Source organism: Pipra filicauda, unplaced genomic scaffold (assembly GCF_003945595.2).
Source record: "Pipra filicauda isolate LSUMZ 115617 unplaced genomic scaffold, ASM394559v2 scaffold66_size7647185_pilon, whole genome shotgun sequence".
Classification (NCBI taxonomy): Eukaryota; Metazoa; Chordata; class Aves; order Passeriformes; family Pipridae; genus Pipra; species Pipra filicauda.
Genome location: NW_024104831.1, coordinates 365,919 through 390,523, shown reverse-complemented (window position 1 = coordinate 390,523; position 24,605 = coordinate 365,919). Strand labels below are relative to the sequence as shown.

The following is a 24,605-nucleotide window of genomic DNA, read 5'->3' as shown; positions in this document are numbered from 1 at the left end:
TCCCTGCACTATCCCATACTCTTGCTAACATGCCAGGAAATAAAGTGTTTGTAATAAGTAACTGGGTGGTGTTATGGTCTGTTCTTTCATGTAATTCCTGAGCAGATTCTGAAGTGCAGCTCCAAATTACTCTAGGATTTGGAGCTACCACTCTAAGTCCTGAGGTGCCACAAAAGACCCCAGCGAGAACTGCGATTTTGCAGGTGTCCTACAGAGCTAGTGATGAACCTCAGCCAGGTAGTTCTGAGGTGGATTTTTGAGTAATTTTTTAACTTACTCTTATTTTTCTTTTACTGTTGCAATGGGGAAAGGAATCTTACACAACCACTTCCTCTGGTTGTATGTTCAGTGTAGATTTTTCAACATATATGAATCCCTGCAGCCCATTTAGAGAGTGGTCCTGCCTTGGCAGATTGTGTCCTGTAAGGGGCACGTACTTGGGACAGATATATCCCATGTTTCCTGCTGCAGAGGAAGAGGAACGTCAAACTGAAAGTGCAATGGCCTCTTATAAAGAGCCCAAAAAACCTGGAATGTAGTAGAGGAGACAGTCTAAAGAATGGTAGTACCTGGAAGGGGGAGCATCTCCTTGAGCAGAATGCCCTAATATCTAGTTATTTTGCTATGATAGTATCTGTATTCTTATGAACTTGAACAATCTCATTTGCCATTTCTAATGTATGTAATAAATATTAGTATATCAGGGTCTTTGAGAAGATTCAAAATACCTTCAGAATAGTAAGTGAAGGAAAGCCTTATAGTGCGGACCCTTTTTTGACTCACAGGCTTAGCCATCCAACTAATTTGCATGAAGTTTAAGTGAGAGACTTAAATAGCAGTGAAGATGTTTCCCATGTTGTAGATAGGAAACTCCCTTAGAGACTTGAAAAATTCTAAGATAGTCGAATTAAACATGATTGTATACCATATAGATTCACAAAACAAGTTAATGTAATTTATAGACATTTTTATGGCATGGCTTAAAAAGTAATAAGACTCTATTCATACCTCTCTGGGAATATGGGTATAAATTGTTGGCAGTCATCAGTAATGCTCACATCTCAAACTCATGTCAAAGTGCTGGGCTTTACAATATGGTCATATACTCACTATGTAACATATGAGTAATTTCATGTGAATATTTTCTAAGAATATTATGCTGTATATGTTCTGTTGCAGATTGAATCTTCCATTTTTCATGGCTATATGAGCCAGTAGGTCCTACAATAAAGTTTGGGATCAGTTAAAGCTGCTCTCTTAACATACATACTGTGTTAATATACTCCAAACTCTTGAGGATGTGAAGAATTGCCAGTATATTCTGACCTTGACCATGCCTCTGTTCAGCCTTCATTTTTTTTCCTTTCTGAGCTTGCTTTATCCATTTAGGAACTTTTCAGCATGTTGTGCAAAACTGCAAGCATGATAGTTAAGCTTTGCAAGATCTTTCTAAAAAGAAAAAAACCTCAAAACATCTCTCTATAGCCTCTGGTTTAGTTTTCATTTTATTTGTCATCTTTTATGAACAAATTACGAAATATACTTCATTCACAAATTGGAAATATTTACAATTTCTTTACAACAAGGCATTATTGAGGTTTTGAGTTATGGCATTCTTAGAGCATTCTGTCTTTCAAAACAAAGACATTGGTGTGGTTTTCAGCACACTGTTCATTTACTCTCTGTATATGAAATGGGAGGCTTTTGGAAGAATTTGCACTCTCTTTTGATATGATCTACTGAGGATAGGAAAACTGAGGCAGGATGCATTCCAAATGTGTGGAGGGAGACTGTGCAGATGTGTTGCTGTACCATGCCATGATCTGAAGCCATCATATCACACTAGATGCTGCTAAGTGGAGAGGAGAATAAGATTCCCCTGAGCCATTCTTCCTCTGCCTTCTATGAGCTGGCTAAATGTGGTCCAGTTTAATTTTTTTTTTCTGTTTTTTGAGTCTTCATGAGAATAAGAATCTTGAGAAGTCTATTTCAAATACTATCACGATTCTGAAAAGTTATTCAGACAAAAACTGAGAGACAGTAGCCAGGAAGTGAATAAATACTGTATATCCGCAAAATGTTTAGAAGACAAATTTTGAACATGGTTCTAAAAGGGAATTGCAAATGTGCTGGTCTGCAGTTGTGACATTTGAGCCATAAAAGCTAAGATAGTTCCATTTTCTCAATTTCTTGGAGTCTTTTTTCCTGAAGAAAATTCTAAAACCACTTCTTTCCATGGAACTTTTAAAAATCTCTTTAATATACACTTCCATTATAAATCAGATGTGGGCCACCGTTGCTTAGATTGTCTGTCATTTCCTGGAACAAGAATAGAAAACACTAATTAAAATTAGAATTATTTTATGGTCATCAAAATTCAGTCAGCTAAGGTTGTAATAAAATTTGAACAAATTCTGAATTTCAAACATTCAGAAAAACTTCACATTTTTTATTTGGCTTGATAAATCTCACTATTAAAAAAAAAGAAATCAGATTTCTTCCTACATAAATTAAGTACATTTGAAAGCTGATAGACTCATTGATTGTGATTGAGTTGGACATTACACTCAGACCACATATACAGCATTGGTGGCATCTGTGCAAGTTTTTTGATGTCGTCCTTTGAAATTGCATCAATTTTGTGCTAATCTACAAAAGAAATGGTAGTTAAGTCTCTGTTACCATTCAAACCCTTTTCTGTGCTGACATGCCATAAACAGATGCCATTCAATGCTTGCTGAGATATACATTTAGGAAGTAGGTTCTGGATCCAAACAGGATCTGAGGGTCTTAACTCCTTGCTTTCCCTTGGGATGGGCCTGATTTTGGTTTTCCCTTAATATGCCAGTCTACAATTTTTAGCAGTTCAGCAATTGCTACTCCAGTGGAAGGTGAGTCATCCCAGAGTAAGCTGACCTGCTCATGAGTCAGAATCCTAAAGCAAGATTTCTTTGGAGTTTGATTTTCTAATCCTGAAATTGAAATCCAAACAATACCCACTTAGCAGCTGCCTAAGCATGGAGATGGCTACAGTAATTAAGCAGTTCCCTGACCTTCAAGGCTGCAAAGCCACACAGAGTTTATGGTCAGAACAGCCTTATTATGAGCAGTCCTAGGCCTATTTCATACCAAATTGAATCCGGATGCAGAAATAAGTGATCTGCTGCTTATGTCTAATGACAGAGAACATCTAACTATGCCAAGAGGAATGGGCATACATAAAAGTGCAGCTTGGGGTATTTTTAAAATTCAGGTAGATGAGGTGGAGGTGCCACTATGGAACTAGTTCTAAAACAGTTGCATGAGGACCAGAAACTCTTCTCTGTGTGGAAAGATTTAATTCCTCTGTTCTTCCTAGGTACACTTGGAAAAAAGTGGAATAAAAGGGATTTGTTTGTCCCCCTTCGTGTGGAAGCTTCTATGAAAAAAGTGAAGATTCATTGGCCTAGACAGAGGGAAGAAAAAGAAGAAAGGAAGGAAGGCAAGAAGGGAGGCAGGCAGAAAGGCAGAAAGAGAGAAAGAAAGAAAGAAAAAAAGAAAGAGGAAGAAAGAAAGAAAGAAAGAAAGAGAAAGAGAGAAAGAAAGAAAGAGAGAGAGAGAGAGAGAAAGAAAGAAAGAAAGAAAGAAAGAAAGAAAGAAAGAAAGAAAAGAAAGAAAGAAAGAAAGAAAGAAAGAAAGAAAAAGAAAGAAAGAAAAAGGAAGGAAGAAAGCCTACCTTTATAGCTTAGTAGCTGAGATTCTTGGTAAAGAGAAGAAAATTATGCAACCTTGTCTTTATTACTAGCCTTGCTCTTTCTGTCTCTTCTTTTAATCCACAGTATTTGAGAAGCAGAGACTGGAACTTAAGAGTTTAACATAAAATGGAAGCACTGATGCCTCCTGTCTCAGGTATTACCAGCTGCATTTGAAAGAAAGAATGTCCTATTCCTCTCAACAAAGTAAGCTTAGGGCCATCAAACGAAGTAGCCTTGCCTGTTAATACTCCTAAATCAAGTATAAGCCTCGCAGAAAATAAAGTGTGTAAAGTTAGTGAATTCTGAGTATTTTCTACCTCCCAAGTCTCTATTTGCAGATGATGGTGTTGGATGTTTTTGTATGGTGCCTTACTCTCCTCATATACTGAACAGGAACAGAGATGCCTAACACTGGACTCTGGATCCAAGTTGGGGGTTGTCTGCTCTGAAACAAGACATTATGTTTTACTTATTTGTAGGTGCCTAAAGCCTTTGTTGGATCTACGCTGAAGAAATCTGTCAGCTGGGAAAGGGACCAAGAATACCAAATCCCTTTAATCGTAATTAACAGTCAGCCACATTTTGATAGCAATGATCTGCCAGAAGGCTATTCATGAGTAAGTTTCCTTTTGTCAGCTTTATCACTTGAATCTTCTGCAGATATCAGCTATTAGAACATCATCATAATTTCAGAAACTATTGAAAATCATTTCTTTTCCCCAATAGTCCTATTAAAAAAAAAAAGTATTAATACATTTTTTTAAAAAAGTTGCTATATTCAAGGAATTAAGAGCACACAGATTAGAAGCAGAGTGAATCAATGGTGGTTACATCCAAATAAGAGTATTTGGATGCCTATAACTAGGGTGAATATTTTAAATACTCAACTTACTTCCGGATTGCAGCGTTCACCACGTAGAGTTATGTCACTACCTGGAAGCACCATTCCTGGCTCAGAGTGACATCACAGCATCAGCCAATTTTGATTAGCTGAAACTATGACCTCCTCTTAGAGGTGGCCCTTCCTGAAGTGACATAACAACATGGTAGCTCCCTAGTGTTCAGCGTACCTTGGAGGTAACTCTGGTGTCGGGGGAATCACCGGGCAGCTGGGCAGGTCGGTTATTTCAATACCCCTCAATCTCTAATATAAATATAACAATTATACAATAAATATAGCACAAACAAATGCACATGCAGTACATGTCTATATTACTGTATATCAGTATAAATATACAAAATAGTCTTATATATAAAACACTTGAAAGCTATTTTCTAGATCAGGGCCTAATTTGAGGTGAGGTAAGGTTTTAAGCAGCCTTCATTATTTTTAGGGCATGCCATGAGCTAATGTACTCAACCCTGCCAGTAGCAGGCAGTCCACAGGTCTAGGAAGTCCCAGATCAAGCCATCTGCACATGCATACTTGATCCTACAGAAGACATGCAGGAAGTCCCCCATCAGTGGGGCACATCCCACATCTGCTGAGCGTGTGTAATAGAGTTGCTCTGCACATGTGTCATGGCCATTCACCCAAGATATGTGGACACCTGGCAGTCCTTGCTGCTAAGCATCAGAAAGCTCAATAAATCAACAGACCAGGAAAGTAGGCATTGAACTACTGCTATACATTGTCATCGTCAGCTCAAATTGGTAGGGCTGGCAGGTTTCTTTATCTTGAAAGTTTTTTCTTCCCAGGCCATTTCTTTTTCCTTTCCTTCTCTTCTCTCGTCTTTGTCCTTGTTGAGAGAAGGGCCTCTTTGAAAGTCAAGATCTAGCCTACCATCTGCAAGACCATGACCATACTTTCCTACATAGCTCATCAGAATTCTACTTAATTTTAAAATGAGATGGAGAAATGTATCTCTTCTCTTGATTTTATCACCCTGCTTTATGTTACTGTTGTAACCTTAACTATTTAACTTTTTAAAACGTTTAAAACATCATCTTTCTAAAACATGTTTCAAACATCATCTAAGGTGAATTCAGTCTTTATTTCTACTTGGAGTCTCGTCTTAGTTAAGAAACCAAAGAATAGTGACGAGTCATTTTTACTAAATGGAAAATTAACTGCTATATTGTGTTTTGTCAGGGAATCTGAAAACATTCTATAGTTTGAGTGAATTAATCCTTGCTCTGCTGTTCAGAGGTCTTAGTAGATATGATACAGACTGTTGAACTTAACTGTAATGCAGACTTGCCTGTGGAGGTTTACATGGGCAGTCCACTTGACTTTTGTTCTCTTTTCTACTCGTTTCACAAATGAAAGGCATTGGATAATAAGTCCAAATGTAAAGCACAGGGTAGCAGTGAACATTTAAGGAGTTAAATATTAATCATATCTGTAAAGTCAAGGAGCTGATTTCAAGAATTCCATTCAATTAATTGTTTTTACCCTGTGTGTTCAGCTTTTAGAGCTTCAGTTTCAGCACCTAAACATGTTCCTTCCTATACACCTTACTGAGCTTCCTTTTAATAGAGAAAGGAAGCAAATGCTCAGTGCTGCTGCAAATGAGTCCAGTTTCATTTATGTGTCTAAATATGCCCTTAGATGCTTAGGTTTGGTTATCTAAGTTTGTGAACTGTGGCTTGTGTGTTTAAACAACCTACTTTATAAGCTGAGTACTTGGGAGAGGAAGAAATTGATTAAATCCTAGAAGCATGCAATGATGTGATTACAGAAAGCATTCTGTGCTTTTTTTCACAGTGAAATACATGATAATCCATATTAATAAGCCTTCAAATTATTTATGAAGTGCTATATTTAGCAGCTAAGCCCTTGAATAGCTATATAATGGAATTATGTTGAAAATGGATGTACTTCATTGAAATGGATGTACTGAAAATATACAGTACCTAAAAATAGCTCCGTATAATTCAACATAATAAAGCTTACACAGAATGGCAGCATTTCATGTCCCAGAAGCTCTTTCTCATATAAAATAGAAAACTGAATACACCTCTTGCCAATTGTAAACTTTAACACATACAGTAACATTTCAGGAGAAGCAGAACAAATAAGGGAGGACACACAACTCACTTTTTCTGCCATTTCATGGGAGTGATGCAATGAATGTTCTCTTTCTGAGAACATTCGCCTTTGTTCATAGCTGGCTAGCCGACAAGTGAGCCATGAAGAAAGGGTGCAACCGCCAATTCCAATGCATGCAAGAGACATGGAGGCAAGATGCAAAGAATAGAGAGCAGATGACTTCTTTGTCAGAGCACGAAGAAATTGAAAATTTAAGATTCCTCCAATTAGTCCACAGATGCAACAGGCAGAAAAAAGTATCATCTGTCAGGAGAGACAAGAGAAGTTATGTCACAGTAACATTTTTCAGAGATGGATTCATGCATATAAAAAATGAGACTAACCATAATTCAATTCTTTGATAACGTCACTGGCTGCAAAACACCACACAGACACTTATTTTTAACTCCCTCAGCTCCCACATTGCTCCAAGGGAATACATTACTTTCTGGTATAAAAAAGTTAATGTTGATATTGCATGTAAGATAAAGCTGGGTAAAATGAGTAGGTAATATTAAAACCTAGTCAATGGAAGGACTGCTAGGACATAAATGTGATTTCCACCTCTTCATGCAGAACAGTAACATGACAGAATGTGTTGTAATTTTCTATTGTGCAGTTTCTCACTACGCCTCAGGAGTGAACGGCTCACGTGTTTGTAATCAATCTCTTGCTTTTTGTGCCATCTGATTGTCTCCTGCTCAATTATAATTTATTCAGTCAGACAGCAGATTGGAGGCTTTCTGCAGCTTTTGCGGGGACTTTGGAAGTATTCAATGTGAATGTGCTGGTCAAAGAAGCAAGAGAAACAACAGAGAAATCTGTGATGCTGCTCTACAGAAGGTTAATTTGGTGATCGTGTGTTTCGTTGGTTGGTTGGTTGATTTGGTTTATTTGATTTTAACTTGATTGAAATGTTTCTGGGAATTTTAGAAGGCTGTGAAACAGGCTGCAATTAATGAGATGTTTAAAGATCTCCTACTGCTTTTAATCGCAAAGATGCTGTCCTGATTCAGGATGTACTTGAGACACAAATGGCTCAAGAGCAAAGGACCTTCTTGTGGAGACAGTACTAATCAGAGTAAGTCTTATTCACTTCCCTTGATACTACTGACCTGTCACATGTTGATCTAGAAGGGTCTTTATGTTTCTCAGTATGGCTTTGTATATGTACTTATCTACTGTGGTAGCAACAATTTATGGAGCCTTGCTGACTGTTTCTGTATGCAACTGGGATGAGAATTTCATCAGGAGTGTGGCATTGAGGCTGTCTGTTGCAGTCCACTGCCAAGTGACTATTCCATGAGACCACCAGAACAGACAGCTTTTAGAAACTGGATATGGTACGCATGTTTTAAGAAATGAGGCTATCATTGTAACAGGGTTTAGGATAACTCATTGATATTCAAAAATAATCTGAGAGAACTCTTGATTCCCTTTGCACTTACGCTGGTTTTATGTGACTTCCATCTGTATGTGGTAGAATAATCAAGCTGACAGAAAATTAAGTAAGGCATTGTCACTTACAATAGGATCATCTCTATTACAAAGTTCTGCTGTGACTTGTGTAGTAATAACATCATTTTGCTGCAGTCAGAAAAATGACTGTACTTCTGATTCTTAGAAGAGACAGAAAACATCTACCATCGCTTACACATATTTCAGATTGAAAAATGAACTTATTAAAATACTTAACAGCTATGATATCTAGAATCAAACTTGGTCAGCAGCCTTATTGAGATGGCAGCCCAGTATTGTTTTTTGAAGGAGAGAAGATGCAATCCAGTGACGTTATTGAGAAACATTTATTGACATGATATATATCTGTGTCAAAAGGTTTCCTATCCAAGTTTATCCAGAAAATGATAAATAGGGATGTGTGGCTTAAATAGCATGACCTACGTAGGCCATTTCAGAACTGCCTTGTTTTGCTTGAGTATCCCAAAGTGCTGATTGCATTTTTGGATTGCTGACTTGAAATTTGTATAAGTTTTTGTCAAAAACACTTGGACACAGAAAGCTGCTAGTAAAGAGTTCAAGTTAGATAAGTATGCCTTTCATATACTTATGTGCTATAGATGCAGTGGAAAAACTTACAACAAGTCCAGATTTTTTTTTGGCGCACAATATTCCACATATGCCGCAAAGCAGGAACTGCAAGAAAAAAAACCCAACAAACAATTATTTAATCATTTAAGGTATGAAGTTTAAATCTCACTGTGTTACTGTGGTGGTAACCACAACAGTAGTTTAGGCAATGATTAGACTTGTCAGCATTTTTATCACAAACCTTATTTTCAGGAAGTTATAGCTCAACCATAAACATACTTATCTGATAAGAAATTGGAGTGAGAATGTGCATGATTACTCATAAGAAAGGAAATCCAAATTTTAAGCTTCTTGGCCAAACAACTTGAGAAAAAACCCCAAAGTTGCAAGCAAAAAAAATGCCTTTTTACTGTTTGTTTTTTTTTTTCTCAGAAAAGTTTAGCAAGGTAGTAGTCAGTGATCCAAATCATCTTCTTCCAAGTATAGCTTAAGCACTTAATGTTGTGATCCTACCATCTGAACTGAGGGATCATACATGGATTGTTGTCTTCAAAACAGTGGAACTTTGGGCAAGAATGTAACTCAGTCACCTCTGTGGGTGCAGCTGTAAATATAAGTACACCTTTGGGTGGTTACTCTACTCACTTTGCAAGAGATAGCATGAAGGTACCTGTACTTTGTTTTATGTAGTTCCCTCACAAAAACTGATCTGCTAATTGTGGCGTCAAGCATTAGGCAAAAACTAATCAAGAAAACCAAAACCACTCCCTACCATCTGATATGAATTGATGTTAATACTTTATAGTGACCTCTGTCAAAGACCAATAATGTTCTCTGATGTCTCTTTTTCCTCCTACAGAAAAGTTTAATGAAGGAAACAGTGAATAGTCCCCAAGGGAGCAGTCATGGTAGGAAATACAGTAGTTGTGTGAAAGCAATAAGGCCTTCTCCAGGTGTTAGTAATACTGTCAAAAGATTTCCTTGATACCTCATAAACTCCTTTATTAAGAAATCTAGGCTACTTATTTTCAGCAAAGCTAACCCTACACCCCTATTGGGAAGTAATTTTGTAGTTTTAAAACTGGATTTTTCCACGTTCTTTTAGCACTGAGACAATATTTCTAGCAAAAGGCTGTGATTGACCTTGATTTAAGATTAAATCACAGAGCAGACCTGACTGTTACATAAGAAATGAAAAAAAAAAAAAACAACCAAAAACCTAGGCGGATTCTATATGGCATTCAAGATCCGTATAACGTGTTACAGTTACATCTCATTTACACTCTAAAATTTTGCAACCTCACTATTTCAGTTAAGGAGGTGCTTTAATACATAGTTTATCTCCCTCCAACTAAAGTAGCTCATGCATATATCTAAGCTAAGTTTTTACTCTAAGTTGGACCCATAAAATCAGTTCCCCAGAATAAATGTGGTTATATTTTGTGTATTATTTACCTTTACACTAAGTATGGGATGTGAGCTTAATACCAGTCTTATTACAGAGAGGGCTGGGCCATGTATATCATGATGCTGAATGGCTCAGGACATACCAGGACATACAACTGGTAATTGCTACTAGAGCCCACTGACTGGAATAATAATAGAAAAAAAGCAAAACAAAACAAAAAAATCACCAATAAGTAATGCTCCCCTTACACCTTTCCCATAAGAAGAAGAGATTTCAGCTCATCATATCTGCTTTGTAAGTTTTCACTCAGGCTTTCTGTGAAGTTTTGGAGTTTCACTCCCAGTCCTGTCATTGCAGATTGCCTTCAACAGGTATGCTTCAGATTTTCACATATAGTATTTTGTATTTCTCAGCATTAATGCAGAAACCTCAAAATAAATTTATTGAAGACATCTTTGTAATTAAATTCTATTCAGTCAGATTTGATAAAGTGAATTAATAATATAGTTATTTTCTGTAGTGAATGACTAGGATTGAAAGGAACTTTTTGTACATAGAAAAATTAATGAGTTCTCGAAAATACAATCAGTAGAGTACAATACAATAACTAGTTTAAAAAACTGCGAGTTTGATAATTTGCCTTCAAAGCTGAAAGAATATGAAAGAGTAGGTCACCCATTGTTTCAAGAATGCTCTAATTCTGCTCCAATTAGAGACAATGGAGCTAATCTACGACTCCTAATGTTTGCTGATGATACTAAACTAGGAGATGCTGTGGACTCTGTCAAGCGTAGAGAGGCCTTATAGAGAGATCTGAATAGACTGGAGAGTTTGTCAGTCACCAACCATATGAAATTTAACAGGAGCGGATTCTGCACCTAGGACAGTGTAATCCTGGTTATACATAAATACTGGGGGACAAGAAACTGGAAAGCAGCATATGGAAAGAGATCTGGAGGTCCTGCTCGATGACAAGTTGAATATGAGTCAGCAGTGCCCCGGCAGCAAAAAAGGTCAACCGTGTCTGGGGGGCCATCAGACAAAGCATCGCCAGCCGGGCGAGGGAGGGGATTGTCCTGCCCTGCTCTGCACTGGTGCAGCCACACCTCGAGCACTGTGTGCTGGTTTGGCTGCCTCAATATAAGAAGGACATCAAACTACTAGTGTCCAGGGGAGAGCAGCCAAGATGATGAAAGGCCTCAAAGGCAAGACTTACAATGAGCAGCTGAGGTCACTTGGATTTTCAGCCTGGAGAAGAGAAGGTTGAGGGGTGACCTCCACACATTCTGCACCTTCCTCAAGGGGGGTCAGTGGAGGGGCAGGTGCTGATCTCTCTCTAATAATCACTGATAGGACACAAGGAAATGGAATGAAGTTTCATGAGAGGAAGATTCTTCGCTGAGAGGGTGGTTGGTCACTGGAAGGGGCTCCCCATGACGCCAAGCCTGTCAGAGGTCAAGGGGCATTCTGAATGCTGCTCTTAATCGTGTGGTTTAATACTAGGAGAAACAGGGAGCAGGGAGTTGGACTTGGTGATCTTTATGGGTCCCTTACAACTTGGAAAATTCTATTACTTTATGACAGTATTTTATTGTGTCATGTATACTCTGTATGTATTTTCTCTACATCTACGGTATTTATACACATACACAAGGAATAACATGTTCCTCAGTTGAAGAACTAAACAGAGAACCAACTGAAATTATTCTGTTCTAACTCAGAGAAGTTGGGTGTTCCTGCTTCTTCCATGTTCTATGTAATTGTGAGATGATCGTGCCTAAGTTTTATAGTCCATATGACTATGAGACAAACAAATTGTGAAACTGAATGCACTTATGTGCCTGAATATGTTAAAAACCTCAGAATAAAAGCACTTGGGCAGTATCAAAGGATTAATGTTATTTAGGTTGAGGATTTTTTAGATGACAGTGTATTACATTCATAGAGAAAAGGCTTGCCCAAAACCCAGTATGGTTATTTATTTATGACAGCAGGCATTTTACAACTAAAACCAATGGATGAATTTGAGCCACAGTGTCAGGCAATTAAACCTCATGCAAAACTTTGAAAATGATGAGCCAAGTTTACCACTCTCTTCTAAGGCTGATTCACTGGGAGCAGTGGAAACCTGCTTTATGGAGAGAGAATTAGTAATACACAGGGCTCAGGAAAACTGCTCATACAGAGTTTCTTTAGGCAGGCTTCTCAATGTGGAGACCTCTAGAAAGGTTAGGATTTCAATAGGACATTATGTGATAGACTCTGTTCTCTGGTTTTTGAAAGAATAGCTAAAGATTTGGGATTTATTTTTTTTTTTTTTTTTTTTTTTTGTGGTATAGGCATTTCCTGTAAAATTTTTGATGTCCCAGTGTTGTGATCAGCAGTAATGAAAATTGGATGGGAGAAACTACACTAGCTCTTTGTACCAGAAAAAGGATGTGAATATAAATCAACTGAAAAGGAATTTCCTGTGTTTGTCCCTGTTTGTCTTTCAATTAGAAATCTTCTATTTTATAATACTGCGAACTGGAACAGAGTCACCAGAGGCTCTGTTTTCTTTACACTCTCTGTCTGTTCCTGGCTATCCTGAAAGACTTAATCTTCATGGTGATATGTCATACCAGTTAAACTTGGTTTCTAACTGTTGAGCTACTCTGGACTACAGTTTGCCCATGACTAACTAACACTGTCATTGTGAGGACTTGCTCCTTTCTACTTGATTATTGATTATCCTCAATCAATTTTTACCAACCAACCTCATGGATTCTTTAAATGTAGTTACATTTTCTAACCATGTCACATCTGAGGTAGGCTAGGCAAACAAACTTATTCTGAAAATACAGTAAATGAGGAGTGGAAAAGAAATACATCACTGAAGATAAACTCCTTTTAAAGAATGTTCAGTTGTTGAATTGTTCACAATTCATGCAGAGAAAAAGACTAAAATATTTCATTAAGGATAAGCTAAACTAATAAGGCCTACAAAATAACCTGGGAGCCAGACAGGGACCCTCAGCTAAGACTTGTTTAAAAACAGATGTCTCACTCTTGGACTTTCATTTTAATTATTATTCATAAGAAAAAAAACCATAAAATACTAAAAAATATCCAAAAAGCTCACTTAAAAACCTACATAGATCACTAACTACAACCAATCCCCATTGATCCTAGGGTTACTTTTGGTTGCAGACTTATTCATACTTCCTATATACATATGATGTTTTGTGTCAAAACTAGCAGAGCAGGCATGTATTGAAACTGTTGGAGCAGGTCCAGAGGAGGGCCAGAAAGTTGATAAGAAGACTAGAGCACTTCCTCTACAAAAACAGGTTGAGAAAGTTGGGGCTGTTCAGCCTGGAGAAGAGAAAGTTGTGTGGAGATCTCATAGTGGTCTTCCAGCGTCTGAAGGGAGCCTGCAGGGAAGCCAGAGAGGGACTCTTAGTTGGAGCTGTAGTGATAGGACAAGGAGTAATGGGTATAAATTGTAAGATGGGAAATTTAGGCTATATATTAAGAAGAAATTCATTACTATGAGGATGATGAGATACTGGAGCAGGTTGCCCAGAGAGGTTGTGGATGACCCAACCTTGGCAATGTTCAAGGCCAGGTTGTACAAGGCCTTGAGCAACCTGGTCTAGTAGGAGGTGTTCCTGTGCATGGCAGGGATGGTTGGGACTACATGATCTTTAATGTCCCTTACAACCCTTATTCTATGATCCTATGATTCTGTGAGAGTGTATCATCCAATAATAGACAGAGGCATAACCACTACTGGGTGAATGGTAAAAAAGCCAAAGAAAGATACTAAAAAGCATAAAAGCTACATACTCAGTGAACTGTGAGTGCCTTGATCCCCCTTTCAGTGATGATTCACCAGGGAACTATCACAGTCAGAATCACTCTGACAGCACTGTGTGATTGCGAGGTGATGCAGTAGCATTGGTAGAGTCTTTGCCATTCCCACTGCAGCTGTGCCTGCTAATGTTCAATATGCATGTTGGAAAATCTCTCTTTTTGTCAGTTGAACTTTGGAATAAAAACCTAAGGACCTCCCAGAAAAGGGGAATGTTTATTTTGAGCCTGTTTTAATTTACTTTATATTAAATACTGGCTTGAAGCAAAACCTCAGATCCAAACACCCAGAAATTTTGGTAAGGAGGCTGAAATCTCAATTTAGGTTCAAGTTCTGTGGTTTGGAACCATCCCTATTTCATATTTTCTGGAACAAAAGACTTGGCCTCTTTCACGTTCTCCTGGAAAATGGGTACTTTCTTCCTGGTAGTCTGAAGAAAAGATTCAGTTTTACTTATATTTGCAGGAAGCCAAAGATTTGTTGCTTTCCACCATGTAGAAGAAAAGGGACCATCTTTATTTTATATATTGGAGCTAAGAAACCTTTCTGCCTTCTGTTTTGAAGAGGCAAAAGCAATGATGAGTGTAATTCCCTTGAAAAAATGAAAACTTTACATGGAAAAATTTCCTGCAGACAGACTGAACAAAATAGTAGAGAAATCCTGTTGAATATAAGGACTGCTTGATCCCTAGTCATTGTTCATGACACAGAAGACCACTACACTATACACACTCCATGAAAAGTCCTCTGTCATTATGGGTCTTCCATGTGTGTCTGATGAGATAGAAGAAGGGAAATTATTCTAAAATTGAATATAACGCAGTGAAAATTAGAGTGTATCATACCTATTCAAATGACCCTCTACTTGGAAGACTAAACCATCAAGACAGTCAACAGCTTCACTTTTATTTACCCTTGTCAGGTAGTAAACCAGACAATCTGTGTTATATACTAAAGCTGCATAAATATGTGACTTCCAGGAGAATAACCAGGAATTTGAAATTAATAATGTAAGGAAAGGATGACTGTATTTAATAATGGTGTTTCAATTCCATCCAAATGAGAAAAAGCTGAAATCTCTAATGGATGAACTAAACAGAGGAGGTATATCTAATTGTAACTCTTCTTCAAAGCAGTATTTCAGAACAAGAATTAAGTTTTCTTAGTGGAGGCATAAAGGGCACAGAATCCACTCCTGAAAACACAGGCATCAAACTAAAGAAAAATTACAACAGGCAAAAAGAGCAAGCCTAGGTAGTATGTTGAAAGTCATCCAGGCACAGAACCAGCAGCAACAGCATTGCCACAACCCAACCCTGTGTTCCACCAAATCTGTCATGCTGAATGGAGGGTCTGTCATAAGTAAGACATAGTGTTAAAACATGTCTAAACTGAGCTAATACCTTGATCTGGCAGTGTGCTATTGGGTCTTATCAGCTCAGGTGCTGCTACAGTTTCCACTGATTCAAGCCATATTCAAGCAGTTTAAATTCTATCCCAGTCCCTGTAATTAGTGTTTCCATTCATCTGATTCTAGACCTGCACAGATGGGAAATGGTTTTTGGAAACACTCAAGGAAATTTAGAAGTGTGTCTCTGAATCTGAAAGTCTACCTGCTATCAGTGATTCAAAAAACCTCTATTCATCTCTAAAAACACCTAAATTCTCAGCACAAAATAATATTTATTTAATTTGTTTACAGTCTGTCAGAATAACAAATAGAAGTAATGCTTTTTGTTGGTTTTCTATCAAATATTTCTATCAAATATTTCTATCTTTTGAGACTCCTACGTCTCAAAAAAAAAAATTAAAGATTATTCCCTGTAGGTGATTTAAAGTCTTATCTTAGCAAAACATTTAAGCATGTGCTTAAATCAGCCTATATTCAAGAGATCCTCTAAATCCAACCTAGGAACTACAAGTCCCCTTAGACAGACTATCTTCCAGATTGGATCATGCCTCTAGAGTCTCTGAATGATAAGGAAAACCTACTGAAAAACTTCAGTTGGAGTGAAATATCCTGACCCCATGTGAGTCAAGAAGCTCCCACATTTGGTACATCCTTCCTTATCTATAGGTACAGAACTCTTCCCCGCTTCCACTGAGTTCATTGAAAGTCCTGAGATTCATTTCATCAGGAGTGGGAGCCAGACAGAAATATGGTCAGTTTGATGAAAATGCAGTGCACATGTTAAAATAAAAGTAGGATCACATCTGCATTTTGTCAGCATGCTGAATAATAATGTGATTTTTTTTAGTGTTATTTTTTTGGGAAAAAAATAGTTTGACTGTTCTTTCCAAAGGAAACTTGGCAGCAGTAAAAACTAAATGCAAAATTTAGTGTTTTAAAATTTTAGGCCACCAACATTGATTTAATAGTCTAAAATTATGTTCTTGCTCTGGGAGAGCTCCATACAGACTTACACTTTTTCTTTTCCCTCAAATCCTGGATAAAAAAAAAAAAAAAGTCATTTAAGTCAAATATTTCAAGTGCCATCTTGGAACAAATTTCTGTAGCCAAATTATAAATGCAGATTTTTAATGGGCAGGCAGACTTCCACTATGCTAAAACCAAAAATCATGGAAACAATAATTCGTCCTCTATTTACAGACAGGCAGCCAGACCAACATATAGAAAATGCATATCTCTCAAATATATTTAGGTATTTGTCTTAATAAGGGAAGAAACAATTACTCTTGAGAGCCATAGCCATAAGTGAATCATTGGGTATCTCTCTTGCACATAAAGGTGGATGGCATATTTGCCTAAAGATGTGGCCTTTGTCTCTCATTCTCTCTCACCCTCTCTCCCTCTCTCTCTCTCTGTGAGGGAGCCTCATATATAGCAATAATTTATTCACCACTGCAGAATAAATAAGGATTAGAACCATACACGTGTGTGAATTTCTAGTCGCTACTCATAACGATAGTGATGCAGCCACTATGTTCTAAATATAGATGTGAAAGTATGTGACCATTTAAAAAATATCTGGGAATACTTTTTGGATTATTATCTTCTGATTTTTTTTTGTTTGTGCAAAAGCCTTTGCTATGGATGCTGTCATTCTTACTGTGTTAGTGTTATTGGTTCAGCATTCTCATTGATTGGATCATTTTTATAGTACGTCATATAACTGAATTGGAATGGTGGATTTCAGAAATATACCTCAATTTTTGAGAAAGAGAGAAATCTGGGAAACACTGATTGCAGCCTGTGGAATACTTTATCCCAATAAATCATAATAGAAAGAAAATTCAGAAATCAACAACATGTGCACCTTTGGGTATTTGGGACTGTTTTTATGGTGGGGTTTTTTTTCAATTTAGCAGCCATGGCCTATTTAAAAAAGGACAGATTGGCTATGATGTAAATTGGATAGTTGTCTCCACATGCTCCAGATAATTTGAGAAGTCTGTCCCACCTTCAGTTGTTTTCTTTCGGCTAAATTTTAAACAACTCTTACTATCTTAATCCAGTTCAACTCCATTGAGAACAACAAATTTAGAAATTTTTTTTCCATTTCCACTCATTTTTGATGTAGACGTTGCCTAGACCTTCAATTTCTTAGTTCTAGTCTACTCTACTTTCACTGGCTTGTTTACACATAATGCAGGGCATGCAATGATCAGATCACTTCAGCCCATGCTTAACTTCAGTTGTATCTCTAATCCTATGGGTGGGATTTACAGGGTTAAGGACAGGTATGTTGGTAAATTATCTGTCTGAATGGAGACAGTGAACAATAAGAAAAACTCTTCTAACAAAAAAGCTAAAGTTCATCAAATGCAAAGCATTGCAGGGAGGCAAGTATAGAAGATAGAATGTGCATGATTTTTAAGATGCCCAAATTTTAGGAATTCAGGTTAAGGTTTCCATGGTGATGCTATCTTCATCTACTTCCTTCTGAACTTGGGTCTCTGCTGAGTTACACCCACATAAAAGGATAGAACAGGGTCAAAGGTTTTCTGCGTATTTCAAAGTAAATTACAACAGAAGGCATGGCACTTCAACTTAAGTGTCTTGCATCCTAACATGTCAAAGAATTAGTTTTTCCTTTAATGTCCCTTTATTTTCCTTATTATATGTTTCTCAAAGGAAAACCTTGATTCAAGAATGTGAATTAGAAGAAAATAATATATTTTATGGAAGATATATTCTTTAATACAGGCAACATGAACTCAGTGTAAGATCCAGTGAACAGAAAGGTGGCTTGTGCCACTTCTGCAACAGGACAATCCTGAGGATTGTCCAAACAAACCTTTCTCCAGTTGTTCTAATTTGGATCTAGTTACCCCTGTCCATAAGCATCCCCAGAGAATAGTAAATCTCTGGCCCCTTTCTTTTCCTGTCTCAGCTGCTAGTGCCCTAAGTAAGAAGAATGCAACCTAACAGACAGTTTGAAGTGCTGGAGTAGTACAAAGAGAGTGCTATAATGATGACAATTTAGACCACAGATCTTTAGTTCTAGGAAAAGTAAGCAAGCCTTCATGACCGTGTCACCCCACCCTACATGCTACTGTGATTTCTCATTTCCTCTGCTACATGAAGCATAAGCTGCTTGCTTCCACTTTACAGTTTCTATGAGGCCTTTCTCTGCCTACCCAACCTGTAGTTTTTGCTCAGTTTCCAGCACTTCATGCCAGCCATACCAGCCTCTGCTGGCTGTGGTTGTGGGCATCCTTTGTTACATTTGCAAACAAGTCCCTTTGGGCTCCCTTCCATGCCTCTGCACTCACACATGAGGATAATTTCCTATAAACATCTGCAAAAATGCTTTATTGTCCTCTCTCTTATTCCTCTCTAAAACTCTACCTATGAACAGCTTGAAATCAGCCAAACTGCTGGTGTGTTAATGCAACCACCTGTTATACCACTCAGTTTTGCTTTGTTGTTTCTTCATACTCCCTTACACTCTTCTATCCTATATCTGTCCCGCTTTGATTATATGGTTCTTGGAGACAACATCTAATGCAGATTTTAATCTATGGCTAGTACAAATTCTGGTAGCACAGATAGCATAAAAATGCATGAGGCAGTTGTGCAGGAAATGTGCATTGTCATGAAATGATATCAGCTATGGTAGCATTGTCACAAAATACAATCACTGCATAAAATACTGATGTGACTGACTGATCAAAGCTCTTTGACTAAGTGAAACCCAGGATATTACCCTCTGTCATTAAATCTTCAGATAGACACATGTTTGTAAGTAATTTTTTTCTTCATCAGCAATGATCAGAAATCTCCCTTTTTGAAGTGATTTTGACAATATCATTACCTGTTGGCCACTGTCTTATCTGATCTGGTCTTCATTTTCATTTCTCACCTACCTGTTCTGCAGTGCAGAATTATGTTTGTGTTTATATGTTTATATACTGCCAAAAATATTTATGACTGTTGTCAATAATTAATAATTATTGACAGTGAGAATATTACATGAAGTACTTTGTCAGAATGAATCTATAAATTACAGGAGGTTATGCAGGTGAACAATCAAGAGTGTTTTGCATTTCTCATGTTAACTCAAAACAATCCTTTTAGAAATACTGCTGTAAAATCCAAGCTGGCCAAAAACAGATTTGGACTTCAAAAATGCCCACTCATGTTTAGGCTGATTATTCAATATTTCTTCTCTTTGTTTCATAAATATAAATAACCATTTGAAGGAAAATTCTTCCTAGAAACATGCATATCTCAAACAGGAAAAATAAAGAAACATTTTGAGAAGTGAGAAATGCTCTGTGATATGAACATGCTGCTTCTATTAACCCATTATTGGTTTTTCTTTTTTTTTTTTTTTTTGTTCATTTTACAAGAAGCTCAGGGTGTCCAGGTCATGAGAACATATCTTTCCTTTTCTTTCCCATTTCCTCTTTCTCTTTTTCCTCCAAAAGCCTGGGACTCGGCTGACATACCCTTGACATTAATTTAAAACACCTTCCAACAGTCTCCTTGTCTCCTCGTAAGGGATAGGGCTGTTCTTTTTAAAAAGCAAAGCTCACAGTCAATTTAAAGACTGTAAGCTATGGCCCGTGTTCCACTCGAGGCATCGGACTTTCCCAGGTGTGAGAAGGGGTTCATAGAAAGTTCAGTTGTGCACAGCAAGACTGAAAAACGGAAAGGAGCGAGGAAGAAGGGGTCTCCCCCCGCCCAACACACACACACATCTCTCCCCGCCGTGCCTCCCGCCCCACGACTGTGCAGACCGCACCGCATGCACATCGGAAATGGACCCGGCGAGGCTCTCGGCGCAGCATGCACACGCGGGAAGGAAGGGAAGGGAAGGCAAGGGAAAGGAAGGGAAGGGAAGGGAAGAGAAGGGAAAGGGGGATGCCTTCGCACGGTCTGACCATCACCATAAAGAGTTAAAGAGAGAGTGAAATGGCTAACGTACACACACCCCGCTCCATACCGGAGAAGAGTCTCCCAGCTGAGGTTTATGCTCTGTGAGGACCAGGCTGAAACTGACCGCCCCCACGGCCACGCTGGACACCCCTAACCCTATCTCCAGCACGGAGAGCACCAGGAGGCTCCCGATGATCTGACTGCTGGTGCACATCCTCCCTTGGTCATCCTTCCTTCCCGATCAGCCGGGGAAACCGCGCATCCTTCTTCTCCTCCGGCGCTCCGGCGGCCCTAAGTCGCCCCCAAACTTTTCTTCCTTCGGCGGCAGCCGGGGCGGAGCGGCGCATCCGCGGCCGACGGGAGCTGCCGAGGGGCGGCGGGGCGGCCCCGGCACCGCCGGGCCCCGCGCAGGGAGCGCCGCGACGGCCCCGAGCGCGGCCCCGAGCGCGGCCCCGAGCGCGGCCCCGAGCGCGGCCCCGAGCGCGGCCCCGGCGCGGTGGAGCTCTCCAAGGTGCCGACACGGCGGTGGGTGCGCGGCACCGCGCTCCTTAGGGGCTGCGCCTCCACCGGGAAAGTCGACCTTGTCTGCTCGCCTCCTGCGCTCTCATTGGAATGACCTCACCGGGATTTTTCCCCCCCCCTCGTCTTGTTTCTCTCCCCCTTCTCTTCCTGGGCTGGGGGCGGAGGGTAGAGGAGCGTGGCGAGCCCACCCCGGTTGTACTTATGTATGAACGCAGACCCAATGCAGGGGCGCGGCGCACGGCAGCCCCGCCCCGGGGCCACGGGCGCGGCACCTTCCCCGGTGCCCCCCGGCTCCCCGCACACCTCCGCCGTCCCGCGCCCGCCGCGCTGCCCGCAGCACCGGGAGCCGCGGTGATCCAGCCGCCAGCTCCCGCCGCGCAACCAAGCGCGAAAGGTGACCCCCTCAGTGGTGTGTGCGCAGGCCTCCCTCCCCCCAGGTGCTGCTGTGAAAATTCAGGAGGAAGCCCATTTTCTTCTTCTATTAGTAAGAGGTCTGGAGCGTGTCGTGTCTCACCACTGCAAAACTCCGATCTTCTCCAGAACCCTACTGCCAAAATACCAATTTCTGTAGCCATTTCTGTCACTCTGACAATGGACAGAACTGTGTCAGTCCCAAAGTAAATGAGGAACAAAGCAAAACAGAACAAGAGATCCAGGGCTGTTACTTGAGCCATACTGGATTGCTTGATATCAATCTTTATTACTGTGCCTCAGATACAGAGAATGCTTTGCCACTCTGACTACAGTTTTACAGTCCAGATGTGTTGCACAACATAGTAACACATGGACACTCAATCTAGTACGTTGGCTCTCCTAAACATAGGTAATTAACCTTTGGTCATTCACCTTAACAAGAGGGCAAAAGAGCTACCTGGAAAATTGTATCCCCCAAATCTAGATCAGGATTCAAAAACATTGGCATCCTGAGTGATTTAGCTAATTTTCTCTATATACATGCTATTTTTTTATTCTAAGTAAAATATATATGGAATTTATCCTTGTATCACAAATTACAATTCTTAACCTGTATATAAAGCCTACATTCAAGTGTTGGAATCCAGAAGGGCAGTCTAGACTTGTCCGTTAGTTTTATGGTGCAATTTGGAAACAAGAGTATAAGATTAGCAAGGTCCTGATTGAATTTACTTCTTTGGACTCCACAACCTGTCTTGTGTATTGAGAATAGGCATTGTATATGCTTGAGAAGATTAGATCCACCATTACAGCCCAGAGTTTAGTCCTTATTTGTAGAAATCTTGAATACTCAATTGCTGTGAGTGGCATTAGACTGTCATTGAAGTCTCTCACCTTAAGCTGTTTATGTTTTTTTTAGGTATTCCAGAGTGAGAGGAAGAGGTCTTGAGATAGGATCTTAATGCTTTCTAGTTTAAAACTTCAGCTGTTTCATATTTTCTCACAATTTTACCACTTCACAGAAGTAGAACAGGTAACTAAATCTGAAGGAAAACTGCATTATAGTTAAAGCTGAATTGTCCCCTTTTCATTTCTTGTTTTAAATGGCACCTGACATCTCTTATCATTAAAAATCAAGGCACAGCATAAAAGTTCCTCAGCTACTATATTTGTGTAGGAGGATGGAGAAAGCACAGATTTTCAAGTACCCACATGGGTGTAGGAAGGTGTTTCTGCAATGACAGTATCCTTATTATGTCAGATTGTTATAAACGTTGAAGTGTGCTAAGGTGCAATGATTTTACTGCTCAGAGTATATTTTACCAGGTCCATAATAACCAGTGGTGATAAGAGAGGAATTGCATAATGACAGATATAATTAATATACTTAATACTTACAGAGAGATAGAGTGCCTGTCACATCAGAATAGAGCTCATGTGACAGAAATAAGATTTCCATAAACAGCTTGTTTTATGTAACATTTCCACTTCAGTCATAATAAGCTGTCAGAAATATGGGGGGAAAGAGACCTTGTGAAAAGTGTGCCCTAGATGGAGATCACTTCATGCAACAGTTATTAAAACAGGGATCCAATAAAACTGGAATCCAATGGCAGGAGAGGAAGTGCTCTGGGTGCCCACTTCCTAATCTCCAGACTGCCGAGAGGTGAAGAACTAAGCAAGACCTCAGCCAGATTTAATATCACTGCTCAGGAGGAGCTGCACGAGTTATCTCTGTTTCACATCTTTTCAAATAAAGACAGAAAGGAAATGTAATATTCTAATCACTATATTTTTAAAATGGAAAGATGCAGTCTTTGTAAATGTAATCACTTAAGTTTATTTGTACTATGTTGCTGCATCATCATTATGTGCTGATCTAGGCAATTAACTTTACACACGGGACTATTCATGCATACATTTCAGCACATGCTTACAGCTTTGCAACTTTAAGGTATTTAACGAGTCTCAACTGGCTGGTTTTGAAATGTTTCCTGTATTTTTGATTCCTGTAACAAAAAAGATTATGATGAAATATGAAGGAAAAAAAAATCATTCAATATGCAGGCAAGTTTTCATTATAACTGCAAAAAGTTAAATACTAAAATCCTATCTCCAAAGTAAAATTAATTAGAGTCATGAAGGCTTTAGATTTTTTAATTTAAACTGTTGGGTTCATGAACAAAAGTCATCAATCTTCTTGTCTTCTTTGAAGGGAAGCTTTTTTTTCCTCTTTTTTGTCATTGGAGACTTTAAAAATGGTTCATGACAAAAAAAATTCCAGTCACAGAGCGGGATGAAGGGTAATTGGATGACATAGTACTGGCAATGAAGAAGTAGAAATCAGAGCACAAAGATTCATTTATATTAAGTCCCTTTTGTATGTCTCTGGTGACCAAGAGACCCAAAGAAGGTCGTAACCCATCCATGGGAAATTGCCTGTTTTATATAACACTTTTGAGCATGTATTCATAGCTGAATACATCTTGTTAAAGTGGTTGAGTTTGTTTATTTTCTAATTCCATGTGTCTCTAAAACAATACTGTAAAGATCCTTATTATGAGTAAGAACTGGGCCTATAGCACTAAATCAGAACTCAGATCATTGAATCTAATTCAGCCAGGAAGTTGTGAATAAAATTGAAACCGTACACCATCCTATGGCTGCTTAGAGGATGAGAAATAATTTGGTGCAGTTCCAAGAGGGGAGATACTCCCTAAACACTGGTGTTACTGATATGCAGGTATAAGGTAGCAGCTTTGGACAAATAAACAGAAATATGGGTGATCTTGGAAGCTGGCTTACTCTTTTACCTTATGGATTCATTTTCTAGTCAGTATCAAGGCATGTCAGTCAAGCTATCTTAGAATATGTGACATAGACTAAAAGACTTCTACCAGGACATTGTTTGCGAAATGGAAAAATTCAGCCTCAATGGCAGCTTGCAAATCCTTTTTTTTTTTTCCACAGGTACCTTCTGCTTTCACCTTTACTTTGCAGATTCCATTTCTTTACACTGTTTTGTCACCTGTAACCCTTCAATTCAGTTTGACTGAAGTAAAACCAAGGGAGAGCAGTACTCTAACATGCACCTTTTAAGTGTTTGGGGTGATACAGTGCCTTGGGTTCTACAGAGAGATTTCATTCTAAAACCAGGTCTGTAAATTGCATCCTATCTATAGAAATGTGTGCAAAACAGCCTTTAGAACATTTCCTCTTTTTTTTTTTTTTTTTTTTTTTTTTTTTTT

General features: G+C 38.9%; 1 protein-coding gene across 5 annotated transcripts; it reads right to left on the bottom strand.

Annotated features, from left to right (window-relative positions):
- Positions 1 to 1,480: 1,480 nt before the first annotated feature.
- Positions 1,481 to 21,128, bottom strand: TMEM196 (transmembrane protein 196). 5 transcript variants are annotated; one of them, XM_027738951.2, is made up of 5 exons: positions 20,477 to 21,128; positions 8,863 to 8,919; positions 6,775 to 7,029; positions 4,805 to 4,878; positions 1,481 to 2,319 (listed from the first exon to the last, which is right to left on the bottom strand). In XM_027738951.2, exons 1-5 carry the CDS (start codon positions 20,633 to 20,635, stop codon positions 2,313 to 2,315), a joined length of 552 nt encoding a protein of 183 aa, XP_027594752.1. In that variant the 5' UTR covers positions 20,636 to 21,128; the 3' UTR covers positions 1,481 to 2,312. The 5 variants fall into 5 exon arrangements, with proteins under 5 accessions (XP_027594752.1, XP_027594751.1, XP_027594753.1 ...); XM_027738950.2 differs by having other exon boundaries at positions 20,471 to 21,127; XM_027738952.2 differs by having other exon boundaries at positions 20,489 to 21,125.
- Positions 21,129 to 24,605: the final 3,477 nt, after the last annotated feature.